The sequence below is a fragment of the Ixodes scapularis genome, unplaced genomic scaffold (assembly GCF_016920785.2).
Source record: "Ixodes scapularis isolate PalLabHiFi unplaced genomic scaffold, ASM1692078v2 PGA_scaffold5__190_contigs__length_132052651, whole genome shotgun sequence".
Classification (NCBI taxonomy): domain Eukaryota; kingdom Metazoa; phylum Arthropoda; class Arachnida; order Ixodida; family Ixodidae; genus Ixodes; species Ixodes scapularis.
In genome coordinates, this window is record NW_024609880.1 from 61526441 (window position 1) to 61547211 (window position 20771).

Consider the following 20771-nt stretch of genomic DNA (forward strand, 5'->3'; position numbering starts at 1 on the left):
CCTGTGAACGGCCTTCTCCCTAACCCCCGTACGTCATCATACTCGGACTGCAACTCAGCCATTGGGCCCGATGCTGAGCGACCTTTGACGAACTGACTGGACCCGAGGCCCAGCCCTGCACTCGACCTCGTTGTGATGACATCGAAATGCTAGGGCACGGACTTTGGTTATACCTCCCTCTCTTCCAGAATAATTGGAGCTCTATTAAGTTCTACACCCAGCAGATTCTCATAGAGATATACGTTATCCCTTCACTTCTTGCAGCGATCCAGGCGAACATCATGTCCCGGGAGACGGTGGGCAGCTGGGTCCGGTTCAACATCCAGGTCGTCGACATCTTTAAGTACGGGCCTTCCAAAGTACGGCGCGGCAACGACTTCCTCTGGGTGCCCATGGCGGACCTGGCCTGCAAGTGTCCCAAGCTCAAAGTCAAGAGCAGCTACCTCATCCTCGGTGAGCTTATCGCCGCTGGAATCCGGTCTTCAGCGCGGATAGCCGAGAGAGAGAGGAGGGGAGAGAATACTTTATTGAAATGAAGTTGATCTCCGGTCAGGGATATCCTGAGGACGTTAGGCGCTCTTGGTTTGGATGGTCCTGACGTGCTTCAGAAGTCGTGATCAGTAACCAGAACAACGTGTTCCCCTCACAAAAAAAAAAAAAAAAAAAAAAAAAAAAAAAAGGTTGCAAAAATGCACACGACGGGTTGCTGAGCGTTCAGTCTATGTCCAAATCTAGCACTAGTGGTTCGGACCAGATTCCAAAAATCAAAAGCTTCTCGTTTCTTTTTTTTTTTTTTTTTTTTTTTTTTTATATAGATTACAAGTGATTTCGCGAAACTTTCAATATTCGCTAGCGACCCGTTCCTGGTAGATGACGCCACTCATCACATTGCATTTGTGAGCTTTGTCGGTCGCCATTTGCTCACTGAAAATTTCAGAAAACCTGTTACAACTTTAAGGTAAGATAACGGCAAGCTCTGAAGCATTGGGTCCGGACCAGTAGCACTGCATCACGATCATCTGGTGGGCTAGCTGGTTGATCATTATGTGGAATTTACAGCCCAAACGCGAGAAGGATAGACCAGGGAGACAGAATAGAGCGCAGACTAACAACTGACGTTTAATGATAAACAAAAAGAAAAAAAGAACCTGAGAATGCTTTTAAAACGTGCGTAATGAAAACCCGCAGAAGCACTGCCTAAAAATGGATTGCTAAGGATACTAAGTTTTAAGTTGCTCGCGTAAAATATTTTTGAAAACGATTAAGCCTGGGAAGAAGTGCATAGAAACTCCGATAGAAAAAAAGAGGAAGTTTACGACTAAAATATTCACAGCGGCCAACGATCCTTAAAGATCGCGAATTAAAAAAAAAAAAAAAGTTTTTTTTGGTGACAAGGTTACGGACGGCGCGCTTACGCTTGTGCCTCGTTGAGCTTGCGAGTTCGTCGTTCCCCGAAACGTTTCAGGATTTTTGTTTTCCTGAACAAGGCGGAGCACTGGCAGTCCCTTAAAGGGGTACTCCACCCATTTTTGGAGCTACCTCAACTAACTATATTTTTTGACTCCCCGGCCTTTAGCCTTTCTGGTTCATAATAGGTATTGTGAAATCGGCAGATGAAAATGGTGCAAAAACCAATGTTCAAATATTCGCGCACTTTTCTGTGCCGTGACGTCAGTGGCAGGCAGGCTTGCCAGTCGAGCAACTAGTCTAGAAATAGAATATGCCAATCATTTGTTCCGTGCTGGAGCGCGGATACGGGAGCGAGCTTCCAAAGCACTCATTTGACACCAAGAAACTGCTTCAAATCCGTTGGGAACAACTTCTGTAGTCCAGAAAGTTAACCCCTGCCTTCCACTGACGTCACTTTCTTGTTGTTGCCAGTAGAGACTTTCAGTTTGAAAAACATGGTGAAGACCAAAACTGTAAATTCAATAACTTCGCGAAAAAACAATATTTTGACCTAATATTTGGGATACTATTTTAGCAATGTTTGTTGGTTAGTTTAGCAAAATTTCGAGCGAATCGGAGACAATGAAAAAAACGGTGGATTACCGTTCACACTCTTGCAACCGAGTACGACCGAGAGAGACCAGACCGGATTTTAAGCCTTTTGCGACTTTTTAGGGCCGGATGCGCGGTAGCGGAGCTGGTCCTAGGAGATCGCAAGAGGCTTAAAAACCGGTCTGGTCTCTCTCGGTCGTACTCGGTTGCAAGAGTGTGAACGGGCCTTTACATGTATGGCAAGGTGGCCTGCTGGCGACGACTTTACTGACAGGGCATGTTCTCTTAGACAATCGTTGACACACCTTCCTGTCTGGCCCACATACACTTTCCCACAAGTAAATGATATTTCCTATACGACTGCATATGGGCAATCGACGAATTTTTGTTGATGTTAACTCCGCACTCGCCCTGTTGCTGTTGCTTGTTGTTAATTTTCGGACACAACTTCTTTAGTTAGTCCGGTGCAGATAACACAACCTTGACGTGAAACTTGCATGCAATCTTCTGGGAAACGCGGTGAATGTATGGAAGCACAGCCAATCGGATATTTGTGCCCCTTTTTTTAATCTTTTGTCGTCCGCGTGAGGTGATGATGGACTCGGCGACGTCATACAAGATGGAACTTGCGTAGCTAGAATCCTGAGGACGTTGCATTTGATCATGAAAGCTCTCCCTCGCCGAGTGTACACAGGATTTCTTTAGCGCCGCATTTAGGGAGTTTTTTTTTTACAAAATTTCAAATCTTTTACGTGCGCAGCTTGAAGCTTAGCATCCTTAGCAATTCATTTTTAGGCAGTGTATGGGAGTACTCAAGCTTTAGCATGTTTTTGCGGGTTTTCATTATGTATGTTTTAAAAGCATGCTCAGGTTCTTTTTCCTCTCTCTTTATCATTAAACGTCGGTCGTTAGTCAACGCTCTATCCCGTTTCCCTCGTCTATCCTTCCTTCTCGTATTTGCGCTGTAAATTCCACACAGTAGCACTACATTTGAGCGAAGATTAAGCTTTTGGCGATGCGTAATTTACTCTTACAAATAAAAAATAAATAAATAAACTGCAATTTCTTTTGGCGAACATTAAGCCTTCATTTCTATTAATAACTCAAAAAAATTGACAGACTTGCATGGTAGGTTCTTTGCAGCATGTCCCTGGGTTCCCTCGTTGCATGGCAGGCCCTTTTATTTCTCCCGGGACGCAGTATTCCTTTATATATATATTTTTTTCTTTTTACGTAAAATTTGAATTTTTAGTTTAACGATGCCCAATGGTGTGTTCACCCCATTTCGAAGCAAATCAAGGCATGAAAAAACGGCAACATGTAACGATTCTTTGGGACAAAGCTCTCAAGCTCTCTAAAACCGCGAATTAAAAAAAAAAAAAAAAAAAAAAAAGAAGAAACACGGTCAAATTATTTTTTTGTTTGTTTTTTGATTGAATCTTGCATTGCAGACCTCTACTGAATTAGTTCTTCGATGAACACTATAAACACTTTTACTCTCGTTTATTCAGGAAACGAGGAGATCCACGACGGACAACCGGGACTGACGGCGGACAAGACCAGCATCGTCATCGACTGGAAAGAGGAGTGGGGGCGGAGACTGCGCAAGTTTCAGAGGCGACAAAGGAAAGGCAGGTGCAAGAATTGAGTGTAGCGAGGCTGAACGAGAGATGCCAGAGCGGCGGGAAAGGTTCCCCAAACACCCCAACCAGTCATATCCTATCGAGATGCTCGAATACAAACTCTCGCTTCTCGAGAGCCTAGCAGGTAGCAACAACGATACCAAACTTCTACAGTATCTGCCCAATTGAAGCAAAAAAAAAAAAAGAGTACCTGGAAAATATCGAAAATCTCGTAGGGGTCCCCCTAGCTTCAGAACAAAATTCCGATGAGAATTTTCAAGCATAAACTATGGAACAATTGAGTTTCTTGTGATGTCCGAACATCCAAACTGACTAATTAATTTGACGAATGTCCTAACTGCTCCAACGATCAAGCAGGGAGAAACATGTACACCAGACAGAGCATGCATTTGAGATTAATATATATATATATGAGCACTAACACCCGTTCCGACAACTGGATCCACTTTCCCATCTTTGCGCTTCATCTGGCTCTGCTTTCAAAAAAACACTGCTGGTGGTTGGTTGGGCTTTTTTCTTTTTTTCTTCTTGCAAAACGAGAAGCAAAAAAAAAAAAAAAAAAAAGATGCTTGTATGGCCTTTCTACTTCTTGCAGCTGCTTTATTTTTCTCGCCACGTGCTTGCTTCCGCTGCCCATGTCGCACCTGCATTCCATTTGTCGTTTATGAAGTGTGCCGGCTGTACCGATACCGGGCGATACGACGTAGAAGAGGAGGCCTGCGCATGACATCATGGCTAGTGTGTCGCCGCTGCAAGGTGCGCTGGCGGCGACGGTGGCGCGGGCTAGGCGACGCAACGTAGTTCCACTAGGGATGACGTTTTGGGAGGAAAGGCACAGGCCTTGTCTTCTACGGTGTTCCTGAGCGCTATTCGGCCGTAAAAGAAAAAAGAAATAAGTATTGTATAGTCAACCCAATGACCGGTGTGCATTGAAACTTCTCACAAATCTGTCTATGTGGTGCATTTCTCATACTCAAGTTTTGTAAATGCGAACTAAAAAACAAATTACCCCTTTCCCCCCTTTTTTTATGTAGTACAAAGGGGAAATGGTAGAAACTGTGCGCTGCTACTCGCAGATGGTACACCACACGCTCGGATCTGCTAAATCTGTTTGGGGAGTTCATCTCGAAGAAGCTTTGACGCTTTTGCACTATGTTCTGCCATCCCCGAGTAGCAGCTTCAGCCATGATTTTTACGGTTTTCCCCCCTGTGCATAGGGGGAAAAAACATAATGATTTCTTACTTAATTATTTTCCCTATACCTACAATCATAAAATTTGAGTGGAATAAATACACCACCAAGACACCTTTTCTGAAGAATTTCATTGCACTCAGCTCTTTGGTTTAATTACAAGATTGATTTTTTTTTGTTTACACCCGAGTAGAGCTTTGAAACACCTTGTAGATGGTCCTGGCTGTATTGTGTTGGCCACGTATAACCTGACTAGTCATGCGAACTGTTCATGCTCTCCTCAGGAGGCACCATTCCACACCAAACTCTGCAAAAAGGCAAGTGAAGTAACGGCAGGCAGAACATAACGCAACGCCGTTGTCTTGTACAGATGCTGTCAATTTTGTGCCTGCTTTAATTTTTTTTTTTCGGCACAGAAACGGCAATGTTATTTCTTGGATGTATTAGTAGTACTTGGAGGAATACCTTCTCTTCTGTATGTTAGATGTCATACAAAGTTCCCTAAATTCACTTGTGTGCAGAGTGAAGTTGCATATGGAGTTGTATGAATGTTCCACTCATACGTGTCTAGCGGTGTTTTAGAACTGTTGGTGCCATACAATCAATGAAACAGTCTACACAAAATACTCCTGTGTCATGACTTCTTGTATTTTTGTTTATTCCCTCAACCAGCACATACTGGCTATGATTCAAGAACGTTAATCTCAAGCTGCCAAAAAATATCGCCAAGAACATGAGACACACTCGTGTGTCCTACTGTTCAGTTTCTACCACCGGACAGAAGTCAGTTTTTGTTGACAGCTGAACTGCATGTCTCCTGTTCCCTAGTTCAATGTGTGGTGTTTGGTGCATGTGACTGTTGCAAGCCTCGAGCACGAATTTCTCTCTGTGGAACGTCCCGATACTAACAGGTTCGGTATTTTTTCCATTGGGGGAATATGCCTCTACACCAGGTAGTTTTGAACGTTGATGAACTCCTGTATAGCTGTCCATGGCTCTCTTTGCTCAACCAGGTAGCAATGGCATCTTTGATAAATTAGTAAAAATAAAAAATCGCAAGTTCTAAGAAATTTATGTTTTTTGCTTTCAGAATGGTCCGAAGAAGGCTTTGAGGAATCCACACATTTTACTCAATGTTTAATGAGTTTGCACCACAATGAAACGGTGTCATTTGAAATGATGGAGGAAGACATATTGCCATCCTGATGTTCCATTTGCACACAGAGTATGCTTTGTTAAACCAATGTTTGGGATAACACGGAGTGCTTAGTCCAGAATCAACATATGATGGTACTTAATTATTCACCATCTGTTTTTTTTTTTTTTTCCACTGAAGTACTTAAAATAATTGTATAACATCTAGAACCAAAAAAATGCACCCAAAACAACCATTGGAAAGTTGGCGACATTTTGGTAAAGGACCAAGCCTATTTCAAGCTACTCCAGAGTATAGAGCCTAGTGATGAGGCATGCAACACTATTTTTGGCATGATGGCACACTAGTGCATATTGTTTGGCTATATCAGAATCCATGCTGAAGCTAAAAAGACCAGGCACATTTGCTGCTTACATTGTCCTTCACGCTGTCTTGCAGTCACATGAAATGCCAAACAGATTGAAGATAGGAGTGCCAATTGTTAGTGTTCTTTTACAACCCTTATCAATACTCAAGGCAGGCCAGCATAAATAAGCAATATTAAAGGGATACTACAACGAAATTTCGGCGCTCATTTTTTGGTCTATATGTGTTCAAAAGAGCAGTATCACATGGAACATACCAATATCTTGTTAAAAAAGTCTCAAAAAGGAATTTTAAAACGAATTAAACGATTAGCGAAGAGCACCTGGTGGATGTCGCTAACGCCTCGTTTGTAATGCTCGTCTAGGAACCTCGACAGCTAGTGACGGAGGTCGTCTCGTCTCCGGCCACGACGAGAGAAAGGGGGAAGGAGGAACTCCCCTCTTTGTGAGAGTCCCTTTTGTGTGACCCAGAAGTCGCTATAGTCCCCCTAGAAGATTATAGAAGATTAACCCGTCACTCAAAATTCGTACAAAAGCAGTCGCTTAGGTGGCTGGAACGACTAGGCCATCCTCTCGACGTCAGCCTTGTCGTAGCTTTGCTCGTCTTGAGACGACCTACATCACGATTGCGTTGGATGTCACGTGCTCTAAGCTGGGCCTTCTCCGAGCGCTTGTCAGAGTGGGCCGTTTATAACGAAAAATACAGCCACCAGGCTCAAAATACAAACGTGCGATTGTCATTTACGGATATTGTGGATCATATTCAACCTATTTTTGAACACGACGGGAATATTGCAAATTTCGTTGAAGTATCCCTTTAAAGGATCACCTCCCTGTGCAGTAATTTAGTTTACAGTGAAATAAATGTGCAAGTGCTTCTGCGCACAAGACAACTTTCACAGTGCAATAGCAATGTACAATTTGAATGTTGCAACATGACCCACAGCAAAAAGTCATTTTGCCTTCTAGTTTTCTTGTGCATGTAGGCATTTACTCAATTTTCCCAACCGAAAGAGCTGGTCCTGCCTCTCAAAACAAAATTTGAAACTTGCAAAGACACTTCAATGTTCTCAATCTCCAAGGCTACCTGGTGCAGATGCAACATGCCATACATACGTGCTGGTCACCATCAATGCACAAAAGGCATTTTCGTGGTGACAAAGAATGTGACTTCCGCTTTTTTTAATGAATGCTGACCCCCCTGTGCTCGATGTTCTAAGTGTTCCTAAAGGCGCTGACCTTGTACACATGTTGTGAACGGGTCATCACAACGCGTGTTTTAACCGAATTCCCACACTCCACGTGACACCCGCCATAGTACCCTATGTCAATATTGTGATTTCTGAAAAAAAAAAAAAAAAAAACTGGAAAGAAAAAAAAAAAGAACCCAGAGGATTGAAATACAGTGTACCTTATTTAAGTGTTCATGATGATGTGCCATACACCTCTTTTGTACTTTTTGTCTATGTGTGTATGTATGTGTGTGTGTTTGTCATCACCGCCATGAGAAAGGCTTTTAAAGAATATACAAGTATAAAAAAACTGTGCGAGTCCATGGTGTGTGTCACTGACTCTGATGCCATGCAGTAGATAAAAATTGTGTTGTGTGTTTGTTTAGTGGAAAGTTAGTCAGCGCAAGGAGCATCTGGTCTGTCTGCCGAGAAAATCTGCAAGTGCAGAACCACTGCCTGCATAGGAACTTTAACATGCATCACGAAGTAGCGATACACAACTGCACGCCAGGAGGACGCCCATCCATATCATAACGGGCAGGGGTGGGACATACAGTACATGCTAAGTTCCATTTAAATGAGCACTTCCTGCTATAAGTTTCACACCCCAGCCACAGGGGTGTTTCAAATGGCATTAAACAAAATACCATACAGGACAGCAGTAAATCAGCCTGCGATCCAGACCATACACTTCTCTCAGCATATGCTAGTTTGCTGTTTCTTTTAACTGTCTTTAATCTCAATGCCATTTGAACTACCCATGTAGACCAGACCTTATACTGCTTTAGATAGAAAATAATGGTGTGGGGAGTAGATAGTACATGGACAGGTACCCAATATAAAAACCAGTACCCACTATAAAAACCACTTGTACAATTGCTGCAGCTTCTGAACTTAGCCACTTGTAAAATGACACAATTGTCACATTTTCTGCTGTTTATGAAATCAAATATACTAGGGTATGACAATATTTATTTTTGCTTCTACACCATCAATCGCCCCAATTGCATGTGCTCACAGGACTAAAAACAGTCATAATAACAACAATAAAACCTGTACCAAACTCGGAAACTCATGCCAAGGCTTAAACCCAAACACGAGTATACAACAGAAAAACAAAGGTAAGAGTGCACAGTGAGTACCATTATGCAAACTCTTCTGAATATTGTTTGCTTTGCATTTGCTTGATTTGTTTTAAGTACTGCTGAATCAATAAGCGCAGCTAAGCATTTTAGCTCATGTCTAGGAAATGCTCGTATGACCTTAACTCTTTCCGTACCACGCCCATAGACGATCGATCACTTGCGATTGATTATTTCCGCACAAAGCCAAAATTCAAATTCGGCATGAAGATGTTGCGCCATCTCGTGAATAGCCAAAAACTAATTTTGGTTTCAATTTTTAAACTTCGGTTACAAGCTGGCGACTTATCAGATATAGATCACTGCATGGCAGTGGATTTTGTCAAATGCGGCATCCTAATGGCTTCAGGGGCTGCTACAGATGGCCTCGTCCGCGCAAATTAACTGTGTTTGCTGCTTGTTTCTGGGATGACAGCATCAGTAGGAATTGTGGATGATGTTGGATTATTTGATTTGAGCTCCGACAGCAATGTTTTATCCCAGAGGTCCGGAATACTGATATGTGTTAGCCGAGAGCGTCGTTCCGACTTTTCAGCTGTCTTGAGCCAGGGCACATGCTTCATGTGCCATAAGCCAAAAAAACTTTAAAAGAGGAGAAACTACAAGCAGTCCTTTGACAAACTAAGGTCCTGCGCAAAAAAAGAAGTGTTCTGAAGGTCATGCATTACTGTATGCAACAGCTTCTGTGGATGGCATGGCACCACAGAAGCCAACCCCATGCAATTAATTGTTTTACACTTCAGCATTTCGCATTGCACGGCCGCACAATTGCTGGTACAGAAATTCAAAAATTGCTCGAATGTCACAATAAAAACAATCAAGTTTTGCAAAAAAGAAATTTTACGAAATGTGATGCAATGTTAATCAAGTTGCTCGTAAACAACTATAAACAAAAGCGAGCGGCAGAGCTCTCCAACATTTATCGGCCACGATTTCTCCACGAATTTGGTGGAATTCATGAAGAGACAGCGCAAAACGAAAGTGCGAATCAATCTTGTTGGTGTCAGTTGGTGTCAGTTAAAGACGTGGTCAGCGCCACTGGACACTGCTTCGGCAAAACGGCAGAAGGTATGTGCAGGACAGCAGTAAAAAGCATATGGGCAGAACAGCAGTAGACAGCGTAGCATCTCCAGAACATTCAGACAACCATGATCACTCCGTGAACAGGTCAAAAACAAAAGCGTGAATCCATATTGTTGGTGCAAAAAAGAGGCAAATTCCAAACATAGCATCAAGTAATACCTTTTGACAGGCTAGTTGATTCATGTCTAGGGAAATAAATAAACTGCACAAAGGAAGAAGACAGAGGCAGAAACAAGTATGACACATGGAGCGCAGACTTCCGACTTTATTGGGTGCAGAAACAGCAGTATAAGTAGCAGTAATCAGCTCACCACATTAAAAGGGAGATTAAAAATGACCATCTAAAAAAGCTATTTCTTTATCTGATAGTGGAAATGATTGCATGCTTATGCAGTTGTGACCTTTCTTTTTAACCCTTTAACCACCCGGCCCGAGCTGCACTCGTCATGGAAGGTTGTACCAATATTGCTGATGACGAGTCACACTCGTCCAGCCAAAATGATGGTTTGTTTTCACTGCCAAACACGATACAGGTTCGTCCATTGGCTTTAGTTTCAATTTTCAACACTGGAGGGTAGGAGAGGTCGCGCAAATATAGCGTGTTTTCGCTTTTGGCGTGTATCTAGCCTTACAACAGTGATCAGAAATGGCAGCACGCATGAGTGATGCCGGTGACGGCCCTCAGAAACGGGCTCTCTCTTGCGGCAGTTCAAACAGTGGCGACGATGAAGACATCGAATTCGTCTCTGGAAGTGAGTCGGACATGGATTTCGAATACGAAACGGACTTAGACGACGTCCACAGTGACGAAAAAGGCGACACGCTGGGTAGTGCTCGAGTGTGGCAACGCGTATACCGCATAAACACCGAAAACCCGCCGCCCGCGCCTCCGAGGTTTCCCGTTTTGTGCAGTGCCTGGGATTCTGCGGCAACCCACTGACGAAAAAGACATTCTCGGCTGGTTCGAGGTTTTCTTTTATTTGGGACCTTGTCGATTTCACTGTGACAGGGACAAACCGCTACGCGGTCCCGCATTTCGCAGCGCGGGGTTCTTTATGGAAACCGGTAGACCGCGAAGAGATGATGGTGTTCCTTGCGCTAATAATTTTGCAAGGAATCGTTGGCAAACCACAAGTTGAGATGTATTTGTTAGCGTTGGTGCGGAGAAACGTCTAGGCACTTGATCTTTTGTTACGGTGCGTATGTTCAAATAAATGCTGCGCATTTCAGCATGTGTTATTCTATACTCTTACATGCACAGAGGAAAAGCTTCCCATAAAAATCAATTTTTTTCTTTTAAAAGTTTTGTGTTAACACCAATCAGAAACCAATCAAGTAATGTATTTGCAATATCAGAACGACGTAAGCTACAATATGTGGAAATAAAATTTGGGAAAGTTTGAACATTTTTTTCGATTGGTGGTTAAAGGGTTAATGAAGTAGGCTTCCACAAGTTTTCTTTCCGATGCTTCCTTTGCTCTTGCAAGAACATGTCCTTTGCAAATCAGGGTAGCAACTAACTTATTTACAATGCAGTGGCAGATTGCCGCTCGAGTTGTTTTCTATTGACAGAAAGAGTTCGCAAGCCCTCAAGTTGAAAAATCGCCCAGACTTGCCAATGTGCACTCGCCCGCAAGAAAGCGGTATTTCATAAATAACACCTGAAGCGCATTCCATTTAGCGGTTGCTGTGCTCCTTTTTGCCTTTTTGTGTGCTCACTTTGGGCTTCATCATAGGGCACACTTTATAGAGTTTGCAAGGTGCCGAAAACACAAGGGAGACACTGCATCTGGCAGCCACTTCTTTCCAGTTATGGGAAAGGCCATGATGGTACGGAATTACTTGCATGGGCATTTTTTTCTTTTTGCCTCTGCTGTTTGGAACCGGTTTTTAGCCTCTGTAGAAGGCGTTCACATACAGCAGAGACCAAGTGCTGGGGGCACCCTGCAGCAGTAAGGCGGCCACACTGAAGTTGGAAACTGGTTGCCATTTCATCTACACAGGATTTTTCTAAAGCTGAGGTACAGCCTGACATAATGATAGCTCTCATAACAAGCTTTGAGTGGGCACTGTCATAGGGCAACAGGCCCTCCTTGGACCTGAGATGGTATGACCAACAGATGTGGTTGTCAGTGAATGTTAGTTTTAGGTCTAAAACTGAGTGGAACTGCTTACGGTCCCTTCATGGGTAAAATTGAGGCCATCGGATGCTGAGATGAAGCTAATAGAATGCTAGAAACAGCATGATCAGTGCAATATCTAGAAGGACAAGGTAGTCATCCACATACCTAAAAACACGCATTATATGCTGATCGCAAAAGCAGTTGTTGCAAGCGCCTGTCGAAAAAAGGCAGATATATATCACAAAACATGGGTGCAACCGCAGATCCAATACAATAGCCGGTCTCTCGAACATAGAAGCTCTCCTCGTCCAACATCACCGTAGAGCTCAAGTAAAATCGAAGCAATTCAAGGAGACTTTCGGTGCTAGCGCCACTTGCATTCTGAAAACTAATTTCACCTAATTCCGCAATGCTCGTCTTAATCAAAAGTCAAAGTTGGGGGTTTTACGGGCCAAACCTACGACGGGCAACTGGCACGCCCCAGCGGAGGACTGAGGATTAATTTGGACCACCTGGGGATCTTTTGACGTGCAACCGAAAGCTCGGTGACACGGCGCCTTGTCTGCAATAAGCCTCCGTCAGATTGCGGGCACCTCGGCCGGGATTCAAACCCGCCACATGGGGATCCGTAGGCCAGCGCTCTCGCCTCGGAGCCACCGAGGCGGCTCGCAATGCTCGTCTTGACGGCACTGAACAAGCCCTTGTTTTGCACAGAATAGAAAAGGTCCTGAATGTCCACTGAGAAAGCAGTCTTTGCCGAAAGAAAACCACTCTACAACTCACGAACCACCTCACTGGAACTTCAAACCAGGAAAGAATCCGCTCCCACAAACTTGTTTAGATGGCCCTGGAGGCCTTGAATGACCCAATGACTTTTTGCCAACTTCCCTTTTCGGAAACAATCACGCAAAGGGGGCATTCAGGTTTGTGGGTTTTCCCTGTGAAGAATTCCTCCAGATGGTTAACTTCTGTTTTCTTGACAGTCTTGCCCAGTGCCTCTAAGTTCTGGTCCTTCAGGAGCCTTAAAGCTAGCTTCTTTTGTTTTACAGGACAAAAATCTGTTGCTTTTTAACTGCTTCCGTGGCTTTTTTGTCAAACATCTCCAAAGGCAAGACGGCAAAGCCGCCTTCCTTGTCTGCCTGCATAATAGTGAGACCACTGTCTTTAAGGAATGTCACTACTTTTTTTGAAGGGAGGCTTCTTCAATAAAAAAATAACCCGGGCGACCATCTGCCACTGCTTTGTAATAAGTGTGGCTGCTACCCTGATTTACGAAAGATACGTGTTGTCGCAAGAGCAAAGGAAGTAACAGAAAGAAAACTCATGGAAGCCTAGCTACTTCATTAAAAAGAAAGCTCAGGACTGCATAAGCATGCACTCAGTTTCACTATCAGATAAAGAAATAGCTATTTGGATGGCCACGAATCTCCCTCTTATCATGACGAGCTTAGTATTACTGCTACTTCTACTGCTGTGCCTCTGCCAAATAAACAGTTGAAAGTCTGTGCTCCGTGTGTCATACTTGTTAGTGCCTCTGTCCTTGTCCTTTGTGCAGTTAATTTATTTGCCTCATTATAGCCTCGATTTAGCTTCCCCATTGCAAACAACATGCATAGGATTTTGTGTCGAGGCTACAGGGGAAATTATAGTGGCAGTGATTTGGTTCGTGGTAGCGGTAACATGGCCGTTAAAAAGGAAAAATAAAATCAAGCAATGAGTTGTATTTTGTTAAGATTTTCAGTCACTGTTATACACTCAAATGCCAGTCCACTGAAGAATGTAGAAGTGACTGGGCTTGTTCAAAATTTCGACGTGCTAAAAGTCGGTCACCCACTGCATATGAGCAGAAAGGAACAATGTGAAGCCAACTGAGCAGATGACTATCCCACTGCCCCAACTAGGAGCCAACACTGAAGAGAATTGTACATCACAGCTGCTACAAAAATAATTTATTTCCCCAGGTTCGTTTTTCTGGCAATTACATCGACCCTTCAATGGGCGCCTTAAAAATCTTGGGTAGCTTCATAAACGTGCATATGCCACACTAATAGATTAGCTTGTATAATATGTACAAAATAATATAAAGGCTTTGTGGTAGTCCCAACAACAAATTTCTTTGCAGGCCATACCCTAGAAACAAAGAAAAAAGCAGTATTTCAGAGGTAACTTCAGTACTGAGCCGCAACATATACATTTTAAGTGAATAATGTGAGCATAAAAATGATGTAACTATATATATATAGCATGTATGTTAGAAATGGTTTCATTATTTACCTGACCGGCACGCAATCAAAATGCCGCAGCAATGACGACGATGGCAACCATCAAAACGAGAATGGCAACCCAGTACCCTGAAATGCATAAGAGCGACATGGTCATAAAACAGGCCCAGCAAAATAGGTTTTACTATCACAAGTGCGTGGAAATTTGTACCAGTTTTGCGGTCAGCCTACAATAGCAGGGCAGCTGCAGCAGAAAGTCACAATCAAATCACGATTAGTAGCTTAAGTAAGCGACTGACCACATTATTGAAAGGGAGGCTGCATGCAAACATATGTGGCTATTTTTACTTATGATGTGCTACAACTGCAATGTTGATGGGCCCATGAATAATATGCATGATTATGGCAAACTCTGGTGCATACTGTTCTTCGCTTACCAGGTACCCTTTCTGCTTTCAGGAGAGATACAGTTGTGCACAAAAAATGGGCGATTGCCATAAAACGTGACACTGCCCAACATATCACCATAATGAAACCTACAAAGTTATGTGCACAGGATATAAAAGGTTTGTGAAGGATTAACATAGACTACATAGCACATGATAACTATGAATGTGGACTCGTCAACTTAGCCATAAAGATATGCCATCATTGCGGGCATTGAGGTAGGAAGCATCTGGGGGCAACATGACACCACCAAAGGAGAAGCCAGGGAAGACTTCCGGGTTTGAGTGACAGGCCCCCTATGATGACCAAAACAAAAAAAAACGCTATTGGACGGACTTGGGCACCCTTTGGGGCATTTCTATCAACCACAGCTTCTACCTCCGACTTCACTTGGGATTTTCTCGTTCTACGTCGCCTCTTCTTATTCCTACCTCCATGATTGCGAGTGATGAAGGCTCGAGGAAGCTTTTAGTGCCAACTGTCTAGCATTGCCATCACTTCTGCTTGCTTGACTTCACGGCAGCATAGAAAGCTTTAACTTTGCCGATCAAGAAGTGGGCTCTGCCACAGTTCACCCCAGGTCACTCCATCCCAGGACAGTTCATCTCGGACACTTCAAACCAAAGACATCTTATTCCAAGATGTTTTATCCCAATACCTTTCATCCCAGGAACATTGTATACCACAACATTTCATGCCAGCAGAACTTGTGCAGTATCTACAGGGTGCGGCCATAAAAACTTTCACATTTGGCACGCCTAGCAAAAATCGAATATCAAACATACATACCTGAAATTGAGCACACGAACGTCGTTTATTCCAAAGTTTTCTGCCTATTTTTTTCAGACGTCAACTCGGGAGTAGCGAATTATTAGAAAAATAACAAAAATGGCAGACGTGCATTTCCTATGGCCTATACCCGCCTGTTTGCCGTCGGCTATCTGGTTCGCGACGCCGCTCCCAGGTGGCGCACTGAACGCAAAAACGCGGGAAGCGCCACACGAAAGGCTGGTGTCGGGTGAGATAATTGCGATAAAAAGTGATTTAAGCGAAATATATGAACGATAGTTGAAATTACCTGTTTCAAGTCAAGCTCTGACAAATCGTCATGCAAGTAAGAAGACACCATGATGCGACGAGATCATTTATTTACTGCCTGGAATAGCAAGTGGTGCTGCTACCGTTGCAGACAAGTTCGTTTTGAGTTATCATTTTATTGTGATTTTTACAGGGCCGCTGTAACACATAAAGTAATTTTTTTTCATACAGCTTGGGTATAATTAACACACATGTCGCAAGACATTTTTGGAAAAAAAAAAGAAATCATATTAATTGGAGCAATATTTACGGCGCTGGAGTCATTTCAGATGGCCGGTGATAAAATGGCTGGTATTTGAGAGAGATAGTCGTCTCTTAGCTGGTTTCCCATTGGTACCTCTATCAGCAGCCTCTACTTTGCTCTTCGCGTTCGGCAAGCAGCACGAGAGAAAGTAAGAGGAAAACTAATAGTTTAAATTCCGTCAGGAAGTGGAAGTTGTGCGTTCATTCAATAGTTTATTCTAAAAAAAAATACATCTTCTCATACTCCTCTTCTGTCACGGCGATTTGAAATAATGTTGATGCTGCAGCGGCCCTTTAAACGACTAAGGTTCGGCCGATTCGATGTGCCCGCCATTCACAGACTCGCAAAGCCGAAGCCGAGCTTCGTACGCCAGGAAAGCCCTTTCGCGCATCCCATCGTCGATCTCGAGGAACGCGCCCTCAATTTTTTCTTTCAGCTCTTCGATGCTGGGGATCCTCTTCTTGTAGACAAGTCCTTTTATAAATCCCCATACGAAAATGTCGCACATATTTAAGTAGGGGGATAGTGGAGGCCAGTCCATATAATCTGATCCCCGACCCATCCACCGCTGAGGAAACCTGTTATTGAGCCATGCCCTCACACTCTTTGCGTAATAAGGAGCCGCCCCATCCTGCATGAATATACAGTTTTCTTTTGTCATGTGGTACCTTTCAAGCTCAGGGAGCATTTCCGTTTTCAGCATGTCCAAGTAGGCATCTGCGTTAACGGTGCCATCGAAAAAAAAGGGGCCCACTATGCCTTCACGCCAAATCCCACTCCACACTGTTACCTTCGGTAAATGGAGATGCCGTTCGTCCACTGCATGAGGGTTATTGCGAGCCCATATCCTGCTGTTCTGGCGGTTCACACGTCCATCTAGGTGAAAGTTTGCTTCGTCACTAAATAAAAGAAATTGCAGGTGCCTCGGGTTGCTTTTAATTCGCAACAACTCCGCCTTGCAAAATTCTAAACGTTGGACGTTGTCGCCGTTTTGCAGGGCTTGGACAACTTGCATCTTGCACGGGCGCAAATTATTTTTCCGCAGGATCCGTCGTACGCTTTTTTCCGAAATTCCAAACAACCTGGCTGCTCGTCTTGTTGACAATTGCGGGTCGCTCTCGAAGACAGCAAGCACCTCTTGAATGAGCTCCTCATTTTTGAGCAGGCTCTCACGTTCACTGACTGGATTCGTCTTTTTAAAGTCTTCTCCACTCATAAAACGATTTGCCCAAGTCAAAATAGACGGGCGTGAAGGCGGGCGTTTTTGAAATGCAGTGCGAAATTTTCGCTGTGCTGTGGTCACCGAGTTCCGCTCCACGTACCACTTGACTGCCTGGGTACACTCACTTGCCGAGTATTGCGGCATTGCAGGGCGGCGCGGAAATATTTTGATAATAACTGCAGAAGATAGTGCAACAAAAACAATAAATAGGAACAATCAAGATGCCTCAGGGGCGGCACTCTTGATTCCAAAGTGGAGCTTTCACCGGGAACGGAGCTGTCAACAAATAAGCAGACGAGAAAGGAGGACACACATTCGTCTGCTTTAGAACATATTTTTATTAAACGAGGGCGTCCGCCAGTTTCTAAATGCCAAGTAAAAGGGAAAATCATTCACATATTTCGGTCAAATCACTTTTTATTGCAATTATCTCGCTCGACGCCAGCCTTTCGTGCAGCGTTTCCCGCGTTTCTGCGTTCAGTGCGCCACCTGGGAGCGGCGTCGCGAATTAGATAGCAGACGGCGAACGGGCGGGTATAGGCCATAGGAAATGCACGTCTGCCATTTTTGTTATCTTTCTAATAATTCAATACTCCTGAGTTGCCGTCTGGAAAAAATAGGCAAAAAAACTTTGGAATAAACGACGTTCGTGTGCCCAGTTTCAGGTATGTACATTTGAAATTCGATTTTTACTAGGCGTCCCAAATGTGAAAGTTTTTACTGCCGCACCCTGTAGAGCCATTTCGCAGCATACTCACTTCATTTCCGGTCATTGTATCCCAGAGAATTAATTCCGTAAACTTCATACCAATGCCTGTCCATCCCAAGACGTGTCGTATCACGATACCTCAACGCAGAGATTGTGAACAATGAACCTCTCAACGTAGCTTGTTACTCGCAATTTCGCTCATCATGCTGTGGTTCTATGGAGACATGCGCGACCAAAAGCGTCCCTATGGTCAGCTTCCTACGATCAGTCAACCGCTCACTATAACGTCTTCAGTGGAATTAGTTCAGCTTTCGTTTACTGAAATAAGAGTAATGTCAGACGGTCAACTTTGATGGTGTTGGTTTAAGAAAACCATGAATCCAAGCTTCCACCATTCTTTTTATACTCATCATCAATCTTGTAGTTCGCCACAAATGTTAAGTACCCAAGATCACAACTCGTGACATCACAGCGAGGCACATCCTGGTCGTGACATCAGAGACGAAAGTCATAAGAGGGCATCACCGAAACATCTCGGTACTAAATTCGTTTTATAGCCCGTGTGTATGCTGGACGTTTCGTTTCTACATGCATTATATTAAAGTGCTGTGCCATATAAGGCCTTCGTGCATGGTCTGTACACTCATGGCATCACTAATGTCACTGGATCCTGGGAAAGTAGAGCCAAACTCCCCGTGTGGTTGCTATTTTGGTTCATGGAATGAGCAGTTTCTCCCCGACCTCTCCATTCTTGGTGAATCTATCCAAATTTGCGGTGACAGGTTACTTTATAAAGATGTTTCTTGTATTCCAGAATTTTGTTATCCGCACACCGGAGAAAAAGGTGCACATCTTCACGCCGCCAGAACATGCAGCGTCAGTGCTTGGCGCCATTGAAAAATCATTTTCCTGACTTGACATAGGTAAGAAAGAACAATATCACTGTAAGAGGTCCGTGGAGATAAGAATGATTGACAAATTGATTGCATACAGACACCAAAGACACTCACTCCCTAGCGATCTTGGCGTGGCTGGTTCAGAACTACCCTTTTGAAGCTTCGAAGATTTGAAAGGACCAAAATGGCCATTGCCATGACAACAGAGACCGACCTTGGGAGGTTTCAATCATTTGTATGTTGGTATCTGTCTTGTTAGCAGGCAGGGAAGACAATAGAGTTACTTTCCCAGGATCCAGGGACTTTACAATCAACTTCTCCGGGATGGAATGACGTTGGCATGAGAAATCTGAGATAACTGCCTTGAGAAGAGGTATTGTGAAATGAGGTACTAAATATCTGGGTATAAAACGTCCATGGGGTGCAGTTTTTTGGGATGAAACGTCTTGAGATGAGACTTAGGTGTGGAATGTCTGGTATGAACTGTTCAGGGATGAAGTGGCCCGCGTGAAATTATTGGTAACTGCGGCCAAACTGCTGCTCTCTAGGAGACCATTGGGCGCGGAGGTACCTGCACTCCATACTGTGCTATAAGAGGTGCCTGTTGTACCACTGTAATTTATGGAACATTTATGCTTGAGTGCGATCAAGTACACTGCAACTGCCTCCGACTGTTTACGACGAGAGAACATACTAGCGTCATCTACGAGGTGGTTTCATGGAACGCCTTTTCACTTCCATAACGTTGAGGAGCGGCGTCCGACCCCCTCCCCACTAGTTTGGGTGCAGACGCTTAGTAATTGGCGTCGTTCTTGGTGTTGGTGAAACGCACAAGCATGGTGAGTGGCTTAGTCACTTACAGAGCAAAGTATAAGTACCACAAGTGACTTATTTGGTGTTGCAAAAACTAACGCTTACTGTGCGTCTTCCTTATGGAGTCGCTCCTAGCGACATCGATGGAGGCCAGTTTTGCTGCCGACAGGTCGACTTTTCAATCTCTGGCCTGTCTTTTAAGTCTAAATCAAGACTGGTACGTATGAAAATCAAGTGCCAGACAACGCTCTTTTATGTTCCCGACTACCCTGGCCGGTGTGGTTAATCACGACGCAAGATGGCTTGAGTGAGTCAGAAAATGCTGCCTCTGCACATAGGAAGACATAGGGCAAAATGCTAATCAAGATGGCATCCGGCGATATTTTGAGCTAGAAGTAGGTCGCGTGAAACTGCCCATGAAGTGGCCCTGAAACATCTCCGACCAGCACGTATTTTATGCATCATTCGTTTGCTGTGTGCTCGAAATAATTCTGACAATGTTTTATACGCAACTATTTCTCCTAGATTGTGCATAGATTTTATTTAGCAAAGGCTACAAACCCTTCAGTCTAACTATACAAGGTATTTGAGCAACTTCCAGCCACCGTGATGGGAGGTGAAAGATAGCTCCAGTTCTCCTACGTTTACCTTGTGTTTGGGTGGGTGCACGGCGACTCTTGGTTCACTAGCGAACAATTGTGCAAGAGTAACGGTCTAGAAATGCACAAGTGTCGTGCTTTCGAGTGGCCGACACGCAACCAGCATGAACAAAATGCCATAAGTGGAACTTCTTTTGATTTTCTTGACACGAGGGATGGCATAGACGCTGCTGAGCTTGGGCAATCAGAGGATGCGGTGCCATGACCTCAGAGATTTTTATTGTGCAAAGTCATCCATCCTCCAGTCCTTCCTAACGCTCGACTGTCCAACAAAACGAGCGTATAGCACGGTTTCTCCATGACTCCGCAAGGTGGGGCGAGTTTGGGGCCACACCAACATCCCAAAGGTACAATTTGAGCATACAACAACAAAAAAATGAAAGCCATTTACAACTCCCTCTAACGCCGAATTGGAGTGCAGCTCTTGAGGAGGAGGGAAGGGTACTGAGGGGAGGGCATACCCCTCCTCCCTCCTCCTCCCTCGTGATCCTGCCTGCTACTCCTCCTCCCATCCTCCTCCACCA

General features: G+C 44.0%; 2 protein-coding genes across 2 annotated transcripts in view; one reads left to right on the top strand and one right to left on the bottom strand.

The window, feature by feature from the left end:
• Positions 1-6109, top strand: part of LOC8025014 (netrin-1) — a 192091-nt gene extending 185982 nt beyond the window's left edge. The window contains 3 exon segments of the mRNA XM_042293935.1: positions 265-453; positions 3513-3636; positions 5927-6109. Of these exon segments, the coding sequence (XP_042149869.1) occupies positions 265-453; positions 3513-3636; positions 5927-5948 (335 nt within the window). The 3' untranslated portion in view covers positions 5949-6109.
• A 7760-nt stretch (positions 6110-13869) lies between these two features.
• LOC115317696 (syntaxin-8) overlaps positions 13870-20771 on the bottom strand; it is a 48074-nt gene continuing 41172 nt past the window's right edge. Inside the window, exons 8-9 of the mRNA XM_029977386.4 lie at positions 14212-14288; positions 13870-14067 (exon numbers count right to left, since the gene is read on the bottom strand). Coding sequence (XP_029833246.3) covers positions 14227-14288 — 62 coding nt within the window. The 3' untranslated portion in view covers positions 13870-14067; positions 14212-14226. The remainder of the gene's footprint in view (positions 14068-14211; positions 14289-20771) is intronic.